Source organism: Diabrotica virgifera, chromosome 4, assembly GCF_917563875.1.
Source record: "Diabrotica virgifera virgifera chromosome 4, PGI_DIABVI_V3a".
In the NCBI taxonomy this organism is placed as follows: domain Eukaryota; kingdom Metazoa; phylum Arthropoda; class Insecta; order Coleoptera; family Chrysomelidae; genus Diabrotica; species Diabrotica virgifera.
The window spans coordinates 194,732,769-194,743,707 of NC_065446.1; the positions used below are offsets into that span (position 1 = coordinate 194,732,769).

The 10,939-nt window shown below is 30.8% G+C and overlaps 1 protein-coding gene across 1 annotated transcript in view; it reads right to left on the minus strand.

Annotated features, from left to right (window-relative positions):
* LOC126884056 (aldo-keto reductase family 1 member A1-like) overlaps positions 1 to 9,428 on the minus strand; it is a 106,653-nt gene extending 97,225 nt beyond the window's left edge. The window contains exon 1 of the mRNA XM_050649843.1: positions 9,238 to 9,428. Within this exon, the coding sequence (XP_050505800.1) occupies positions 9,238 to 9,309 (72 nt within the window). The 5' untranslated portion in view covers positions 9,310 to 9,428. The remainder of the gene's footprint in view (positions 1 to 9,237) is intronic.
* Positions 9,429 to 10,939: the final 1,511 nt, after the last annotated feature.

Below are 10,939 nucleotides of genomic sequence, written 5' to 3' on the forward strand. Positions count from 1 at the left end.
AAATGCTAGACTAGGCCTCCTTACTGGACATGCGTCAGTCAGTACCCCGTCAAAATAGCCCCGTCGAAAAAGATCCGACAAAACAGCACCGACAAAATGACCTGAAGACAAAAAAGCCATGAAATAATAGCTTGTCCACAAAATAGCCCCGACAAATAGTCCCGACAAAAAAGCTCTTTACAGGAGCTGAAAAACAAGGAATTTTTTTCCTGGTTTTTCCTCGTGATTTTTTATGGAATCACTAACACGTGAATTTTAATGTCGCCATTGCATGTAATTGTCTTTTTAAAGACAGATCACATGCCATGATTTTTTTGTGATTGATATTCTTGAGTTAAGTTGATTTCATGTAATCAAATGAACTAACTATCTTTCAATGAAGACACCCCAGGAGCGCAACTCATAAATATTGGCAATATCATTTTAAAGTCTTCTACTTTAAAATGTATAATATATGTCTGAATTGCCGATATAAATGAGTCAGATTAAACTAAATTATTAAAAGAATTTTTTACTAAGCAAAAACATTTGTGTTTAATTTATCAATATTTTGTATTTTGACAACGACGTCCGAAGTGGAAGTCTAAACGTTAATAAAATCAAAATCAATGGGAAAATACCCAGCAGCTGGCTGCATACCATAATTAAAAAATCATACAGAAGTAAAAAACTTCGTTTGTACAATGGTATAAAAAGTTTATTAAATACTATTAAAAGTCATCCAAAAGGATTTGCAAAACGTTTTCAATCTAAATTAGATAATCTTCAGTGCGTTCTGCCTAGTACATGGAACTAGCAACCTTATGAAATAGGTAACATCGAGAAATATGGTTTACATGATAACTATATAATATTTATAGCGACTCCAAGTCGATGTTAAAAGATTAAATGTGTTAGGAGCAGTGTTGCCAATCACATTTCTCTAGATTATCCGATGATCGCTCGAAAAATATCCGATTTGTCACGAAAAGGTACGCTAGGTCAAAAATTATTCTGTTATAAAATCAATGTTGCCAATGTTATTCTTTTAGTCCCCTTAACAACCATCAAATAACAAAATCCGTTGTTCGTACGCCAATCAGTTGATTGTAATCAATTATCATTATGATAATTAACATAATTGATTGATTAATTAATTATTAATTATCAATTAACCTAACAATTATTAACATAATTGATTAATTAATCAATTAATCTCATAATTGTAATCAATTATGTTTTCAGCAACCCCATCAAAGTTGACATTGGCAGTAAGTAAATATTTGATAATGATCAGTTGATTCCATTTCTGATTAGCGTTCGAACAACCGGCCCTTTAATCTACTGGATTCTCTATTTCACAGTTTAAAAATTTTCGTTTATAGATGAAAATCTCGTATCCTAGCTGATTATTACCTAATTCATGTATGTAAATACTATTTACTTACTATTTATATTATTCGTATTTTGTATTATCGTAAGTGTTAAATTCTAAATAAATAAATAAATCTAAATATTTCATTATTTGGATCGTTATATTAATTTATTATAATTATTTAAGTAAAAAAAACACTTTTAAATATTATTTTATTAAAACGTAATAACTACCTTAAACTAGATACTGGAAAAATAAATAATAAATAAATCAATACAAAATAAACTACAGCTACGTTAATAGCATAGGCGCAAAATTTCTGGTCAATGCTTTTGAAATGCATTATTTTTTTCGAGTCATGAGAAAGCTAATAAGTATTATTTAAAAATTTAAACGCAGAATGAAAGATTACATTATTACCGAGGGCCGAAAGTCCCTGAAGACTTCTATAATTTTTATTCTAATATGTTACAGGGGTAAAAGGAAAAGAGAATATTAAGTGTGATTTTTAATTTCAAATATCTCATTCAAAAGAAACATTTTGTTTATTCTAAGGGATTTTCAGGCCTCGGTAATAATGTAATCTCTCATTCTGCGTTCAAATTTTTCAAAAATATTTATTAGTTTTCTCAGGATTCGAAAAAAAATGAATACGTTTAAAGATTATTGGTCCGAAATTTTGCGCCTACGCTCTTTTAACAACTAAAGAGTTATTACAACTAAAACAATAGAAATGTATTTGACAGTCTTGTAGTTATTAAGGTATCAAAGTTATTATTCATAATACCCGTGGTGCGTTTAACGTTAATGCCCGACTAAATAATTTTTATAGGCAAAAAATTTGAAGGATTTTTGAGTTAATTAGTAGATATCTAGATATTACTAGTTTCAAATAAGTAGATTTTTCTACAACCACTATTCGAGATGCATTTTTCTGCACAATTTTATGTTAACAAACTTAATATTTTCTCACAGAATAACTGACAGTAGTGTGCAGAAAAGTGACGTTTCTGTGCCGGAAAGTTCTTTTCTGCATAGTACCATTACATTCCTCAAAAAAATCATAAATATAATTAGGTAAGTATAACATGTTTTGATGAAATGGTTTTGTTTAAGATATTAGATTTGATAGAACTTTACAAACAATAACTAGATTTAACTACATCTCATGTCCGAGAAATCTGGAAACGTTTACTTAAGCACTGCACTACATAAAATGAAATTAAAACAAAATCGTGCGTGAATTAGCTTTCATAAGTTTAAAGACTAAAAACTAAAAACTCATAAGATCGGACGGCAGACAGTTTTTGAAATTTGAATTGGATTAGTATGCCTTAAGTGCATGCACTTGTGCATGCACTTAAATTCTAAATTCTAAACAAAAGAATCGGCACATGTCCCTTTTGTTAAAAGATGAAAAGTATCGGATGTCACTAACATTCATCCAGTATAGGCTATTTATAAAAATTTGGATGGAACCAAACAAAATTAATGTGTTGTTGGTGTTGGGAATATATGGATGAGAAAGTTTTAGTCGATGGTAGATACACTGAAAAATATCCGCAAATATCCGATTTATTTAAAGATACGAAGAAGATACGACAACTCTCAAAAAGGTACGCAAATCGGATAATTATCCGCCGATTGGCAACACTGGTTAGGAGTGCTCAAAGGGCAACATGGTTCCCTGCTCGATAAAAAATCGTGGTTCCTGCCAGTTCAATGGACACAGACCAACTTGGTCTGTGTCGTTGGTCTGTCTCCATTGAACTGGCAAGAACCACGATTTTTTATCGAGCAGGGAACCATGTGGCCCTTTGAGCACTCTTAACACATTTAATCTTTTAACATCGACTTGGAGTCGCTATAAATATTATATAGTTATCATGTAAACCATATTTCTCGATGTTACCTATTTCATAAGGTTGCTAGTTCCATGTACTAGGCAGAACGCACTGAAGATTATCTAATTTAGATTGAAAACGTTTTGCAAATCCTTTTGGATGACTTTTAATAGTTTTTAATAAACTTTTTTATACCATTGTACAAACGAAGTTTTTTACTTCTGTATGATTTGTTAATAAAATCATTTTTTAAAGTTAAATTGTGGTTGAAATCCCAATTATAATAGTGATTTAAAATAAATGGTACTCCGTTAAAAAGTAAAACTTTTTATTGGGGGTGTTTTCGCCGGGGCTGTTTTAGTCGGGGCTGTTTTAGCCGGGGCTGTCTTGACCGGGGCTATTTTGTGTGCAATCTATTTTGTCGGGGCTATATTGTTTACGGGCTCTTTTTTGTCGAGGCTATTTTGTATCCGGGCTATTTTGACGAAGCTTTTTTGACCGGTCCATTTTGGCGGGTCACGGCGCCAGTCAATGCATAGAGATGTCCCTTGACTAGTGTGTCTTTCATAATAACTTAAGCTTCACATTGTTTGAAAAATCCCCTAAAACAGACGCATACAATTTTTGGAGATTACTAAGCTACTCTAAAAACATACAGTATCCATTCACTAGTCACTAGACTAGTCGAGGAAATGAAACTGAAAAATTGGTAAAACCTCGCAATTTTTTCGTCCAGCATCGATTTGTACAAAAATTTGGAATTAGGCTCATTTCACCCTCTACTTTATTTTCTATATTGAGCCGTTTTGCGCTTTTGGTATTTTAAGGGTGAAAACTACCCCTAAGTGTAAAAAATTATAAAATAACATTTTAAACTTTAATATTGTCAACATGTTGTTCTTATTAGTTACATAATGATTGTTTTATGTTTTAAGATATAATATCATAAATCATAATATTGCAACCCTTACAACCACCCTTGTTGGAGCTATATATAAAAAATTGACTTATCCTAAAAGAATAATTTCGGCTTGCATCGATTTACATAAAAATTTGGGATTAGGATCATCTCACCTTGTACTTCATATTCTATATCATGCTCAAGGACGTTGATTATTTTTAGGGGTGTAAACTACCCCTTATTGTCAAAAATTTTATAAAAACATTGTAAACTTTAATATGGGTAAAATGTGGTTTTGATTGGTTAAATAATGATTGTTTTATGCTAAAGGATATAATATCACAATATTTCAACGACAACGACTGTCCGACAAAATACATGGGACGTTTTCGTAATCTGACGTTCCAAATTTTTAAACTGTTCCACAATTAAAACGGCCCCTGTTGCAGTGTTCCCGTACATCAATGTTTGTCCGACTAGACACCGTTAAGCTATTAACAAATTTTCAGCTTGCCATTAATCAACTTTTTTTGGTACGCGGGATCCAGGTCTAAAGTATTCACTTCAAAATGAAAAAAATGAGATTCTACAATCAAGAAATTTCGACTCCTAAAATAAAATGATTTGTATTGTAAACTACTAAGACTGCTTTTTTGAAATAATAAAAGAAAAACAAGACTGAATAATAGATGAGTCTTATATTATGCCCTTATTGTCCCAATAAAAGGTTTTTCAATGAAAATGTATAGAAAAAAACATTATAGTTGTTTTTAGTAGTAGTAAGATATACAATTAAATCGGGCCAGGATATTCTTCGTCTTCCGACATTTCACTTTCGTAGAGTTTTGCCATGCATAATAAGTTGTATTAATGATTATTTTTTTGCCATCTCATCACATATCTTAAGTACACAAGTTTTCAACTTTTGATAGTTAATATTATTTCTCCTTCGTTTCATATACTTCTAGTTACTTCCACAATTGAGATTGTTTAAATCTATAATGTTGTAACCATGTAACATCAAAGTTCAAAGGCGGCTCATGCCATAATGAAGAGTAGAGAGTAGAGAACACCTAACACCGAAGCATTTTAGGCGTGTCTTAATTTCTTTAGCTTGATCTACATTTGATGTTATCCATATTACTAAGTATTTGTAGGTATTCATATTCTCATTACAGTATCTTCAATAATCATTTGGATATTTGCATCTACTGATTTAGTAGTGCAGTCACTGAAGGCGGATATGAGCTATTACCTCCACCTCCGATTTCGTTCAACCTCTATCGATTTACATAAAACTTGGTGAGTGGTTAGAGGATATGTCAAGGAATGAAGGTGACATGGTGCCAACTTGCTCTTTTATCCTGGGGGTGGATGACACCCCTTCTCGAGAGTGAAAATTATTTTATTAAAAATAATCCCATAATTCAATAAAGGGACAAATTCTAAGCAAAATTTGTTATATACAGTTATTAAAATAAATCAAAACTTTTTGAGTTATTAAAGATCAAAAACTTTAATTGTTCGTGAGAAAAATGCATGTTTTTTACCGATTTTTCATAAATTACTCAAAAATTATAAGTCTTAACAAAAAATTTATTATTACCAAAATTGGAGTTAATAAAAAATGAAATAAACCCCTTACTAGAAAGATCTTTTAGTGTTAACTGAAACTGAGTTATAGGTTATTTAATGTATATTTTTTTCAACGAGTACCCAAATCTAAGTATGCAAGCTTAAATAACGGAAAAATGATGCATTTTATAGCATAAACTTGTTAAATATTTGTCAAAGTACTTAGAAATATCTATAAAATGAGTCCTCGAACAACTTGATAGCATTAAAATTTATGTTTTTTTTCAAAAATTTTTCAAAATTTATCTTCTAAAATTTTTTCCAAAAAATGTTTTTGTTTTTTTAAAATAACACCGTTAATTTTTAGGTAATTAGGTTCACCTAAAAACCGTTTGGAAGTTAGTTCTAAGGGCTATTAAAATACGTTAAACTTTATCTTTTAAACCCCTTACTTTTTTAAAAATAAAAGGTTAAATGGCCCCGGTTACATGGTTCTCGCAGCAAAATTTAAGTTTTAAACGTTTCTAGCTCGGTTATTTTTTCGAAAATTACGATAATTTTAAAAATTGTGATTTTTTTAAATTATATATTTTTTCAAAAATTTGCATTCTAAACTTGTAAAAATTGTTGGAATCATTACTTATGCTAATATAAAGAAATTATTGTAAGGATTACTGTAAATTTTAATTTTTATGGAAATGGCGTATGTTTTTTTTTACTTTTTCCTAAAAAATTCGAAAGGGTTCTCTTTTTTGCAACATAAGTCGTTTCATTTTAATGCTATTAACTTCTTCTGGAGCTCGTTTGATAGGTAATCCGAAGTTCTTTGACAAGTGTTTAGCAGGTATATTTTATAAAATGCATCGTTTTCCCGTTATTTAAGCTTGAATACTTAGATTTGAGTACTCGTCGAAAAAAAATTTACATTTAATTACCCATAACTCACTTTGAATTAACATTAGTTTAGTTCTTTAAGTGATGAGTGTATTCAATTTTTTATTGGTTTCAATTTTGGTGATAATAACCTTTTTGTATAAGTTTATAGTTTTTGAATTATACGTAAAATAAAGCTTTAAAGCATTCATTTTTATACGAAAAAAATAAAATTTTTGATCCTTAATAACTCAAAAAGCATTGATTTATATTAAAAACTTTATATAACAAATTTTGCTAAGAATTTGTCTCTATATCGATTTGTAGTATTATTTTTGATAAAATAATTTTCACCCACGAGAAGGGGTGGCTTCCACCCCCAAGGTAAAAGCGCAAGTTTGCATCATGTCACCTTTGTTGCTTAAAGTATCCTCTAACTACTCACCAATTTTCATAAAAATCGATGGAGGTTCAACGAATTCGGAGGGGAAAACCTTCAGTTACTCCATTATAGACATCATGCATTTAGTTTTCCTCAAATGCATCTTTAGTCTGTATTTATGACAGCGTTCATTAAGCCGTTGCATTACGTTCTGTTAACAATAATAATAATAATTACTGTTGTTATCCGTCACTACCGAGATTACTGAGTTACTCCAAAAGCATACGGTATCAACTCACTGGAAAAAGTGTAATAAATTGAAAAAATTTTATGTGTAGTTATGGAATCGACTAGTTAGTGAATTTAATCCTTTTTTAGTAAAAGGCTTTATTATAACCATAAAATCCATTTTAAAAAGTATTTTTTTTTAAACATGATACATAATAATTATAATCGTGATTCATTCTTTCCTTAAGCATTACAATCCCTAGGGATTATAACTGACGCCATGGCTTTCAAAATCATATTCCTGTGTAAGGTGGATTAGTCATCTGTCATTTATAGTTTGCTGTGTGTCTTTGCTGTTCTCGTGACTATTTTCAATTTCTCCTTGTCCTTGCACTGAACTTTCCAGTCTATCACATTCATTGCTCTTATGTATTCTTCTACATTATCCAGCCATCTTCTTCTAGGTCTTCTCTATACCTGGACCATAGTGGTGTCCAGTCAGTTATCCTTCTTTCCATATCTGATTGTGGGCGTCTCTGTATGTGTCTTATCCATTCTAAGCGAAACGATTTTGTGTATCTGACTATATTTTCTCTCTTTAATTGTTTTTCAATTTCGGTATTTGTTACTTGGTCTCTTGTTACATTGTGGCCCAATATTGTTCTCATTATTTTCTTTCAAATTTAAGAACGCTATCTCCCCCTTTCCTGTTAATCGTTGTTGTTTCCCTCCCATATGTAACAACAGGTCTGATTAAGATCTTATATAGGTTCATCCTTGTCCTCTTCCTATTCATTGTATATGTTTTTTGCCTTTCAGAATTCTTTCCTCTGTTCTCTTTTTCCGGCTTTCTCTATTGTTACTCCCAAGTAGCTAATGGTCTATACAGTTTCAAATTTGTGGTTCTGTCTTCTTAGATTTTTCTGAGTTGTTGTGTCGTCCTTCCTTATCGTCATGTATTTTGTTATGTGCTGTTTTATTTCTAGACCTATTCTCTTTGCTTCCTTATCTAATTTTGCAACATAATCATTATAGGTACCAAACAGATATTATAAAATAAAACATTTTTATATAAATAGAAAACAAACGCTGTACTTATGGCACCGTTAAAAAAAAATAAAATTGGTACGTGTAGCAATTTCATTATACAAAATAATCAAGCCGAAATTTGACATAGACTAACTAAACTAGCACAAAAACAGGAGAAAAATATAATCTGAAGGAATATTCCAGTATAGAAATAGATTTAAAAGAAAACAAATGCATAAGAATATTAACATTTATGACATTATTGTAGAGATTAAAAATAGATAGAAAATGGGCATATGAAAGAAGAAAGTAAGTAAAAGACATGTGGCCAAATACATAAAATATAGGCTGATTAGTGATTTTCGTTTTAAAAAAACCAAAAATTTAGACGCCGCAATCATATCATTTCCATCCATGAAATCAAAAATGAATCTATTTTACCTACGCTAAAAACTTCTACTGGTGTAAATAAAATTTAAAATAAGTATATATGGAATAAAAGTACCTATAAAATATTATTACCCTCTTAAAAAGAATAAAGGTAAAACAAGAATAAAAAAGTGTATGCACTTATTGACCTAAATAAAAAAAAATTTCAATGATTATGTTTTAATGATTTTAACTTCCAATGGTATAGTAAGATATTTGATCACGTGTTTAATTCTGTCCAATCAGATTAAAATTATACTGAGAATTATCTACTGTAGAAAATTACCGATAGAATTTTTTTAAGTAGATAGTTTCTGTTTAATGACAACCAGTTTCCTAGTTTTGACAACTGTCACATTTAAGAAAATATCCATAATATACGTATTAAAAAATAATCTTACGAATATCACACGACAGTAAGAATAAATAAGAAAATAATGCTTCATTTTTACTCAAATTTGTTGTCATTGGGCAATAGCGGGCACTCGTGTCTATTGCCAGACAACAAATTTTCGAAAAACTGTCGCATTATTTTCAATTTATTCTCACTCTCTTGTAATATTACATCCGAAAATTTATAAAAAATATATATATTTTTAGAAAAAATATATTGATAACTTACCATCCAAGTCCCCAAACCAATTGCAGGCATCTTCTGCCCGCCTATCATTTTCTTAAACGCCTTTGTAGCCATTTCCGTCAACACAATATTTGACCCAATATATATCCTGATTTAACTGCCCACTATAAAAATATCTTATACGATCACTGCCAAGGCAATATGCACAGTGAAAGTTTCCTGCTGCAATGTGAAACTTATATAAACTCGAGGTACCCACTTCGTAATAGACCGGTCAACAAAAATATTTTGTTTCTAGAAGGTAACACAATAGGTAAATTATTAAAATTGGTCTCTTGTTATGGCAAATATACACTAATCACAAAAAGGATCGCAAAATTGGTGAAACAGAAAATAAGTTTAAAAATAATTTCTAATTTTTAGCAGAATAATATAATACTCGTCTATCCTCTCCTTTAGGTGTCTACAAACTCATTACATTTCAAGTTAAAGCGTGTTTTTGCCAAAAAAATAGTAAACAAAACGTTGCGAATAGTTATTTTGGACATTTGTGTCCGAGAATTAGATCTGTGCATAATGTCTGTTTGAGCTTCTAATGAGTAGATGAATTCTTATAAAAAATTAGTAATGTAACATCAGAACAAGCAGCTCAAATTGTAGGTTTAATTGGAGATGGACAATCGCAGCAATATCTTGCTGATATTACACTAATCCACCAATGCAGCGTTTCAAGAGCTTTAAGAAAGTATAGAGAAAATGGAGGATAAACAAGAAGACCAATTCCAGGACGTCCCAGGTGCACGAACCTCGCATATGAACTTCATTTACATCTGCAGACTTTGCAGTACGAATAAGTGGCCATTCGGTCAGAAAGAGATTAAAGTAGTTTGGAATCAGAGACAAAATGCCTGCTACTGCTCCACTCTTAACGAGGGCACACCATATGGCACGTTTAAGTTTTGCACCAGAGCATGTCGACTTTGATATTAACCACTGGGGTAATATTCTTTTTATTGATGAGTCAAGATTTGCACTTTACGGATCCGACAGTACAAAGTGTCTGTCTGATCCGCAAAGTTCAAATCTTGATTCATTAGTAAAAATAATATTAATCCAGTAGTTAGTATCCAAATCGACATGTCCTGGTGCAAAACTTAACACATTCGCGGAAACGCTGTCATTTTATACACGTATTCTTATGGAGTAAATGACTTCATATGCAGTCATGACCGCGAATGTGTTAAGGTGATACAGTAGCGATCAACAGGTAGCCAAAACGCGTTCCAAGATTGCGGCTGTAATTTTGAATATTTTTTTTTAGATATTTGGCACACGTATTCGTAATATAATAAAGAATGGCGGTATAGAGCCCAATTTGAAAAATATATTAATATATGGAAATTACTCTGTAATTAAATACAATATTAAAAAAACGAGCCTGTACCGCCATTAAGAAGAACAAAAGAACACACTTTCTTCAAATAAACTTTTTTATCCGATGCCTATATTTTGTCATTTTGGAACTACCAATGAAATAAAAAATTTTAATAGTTCCAAAATGACACAAGATCTAGGCATCGGATAAATAAGTTTATTTGAAGAAAGTGTATTTTTTTGTTTTTCTTAATGGCGGTATAGGCTCGTTTTTTTAATATTGTATTTAATTACAGAGTAATTTCCACATATTAATATATTTTTTAAATTGGGCTCTGTACCGCCATTCTTGATTATATTACGAATACGT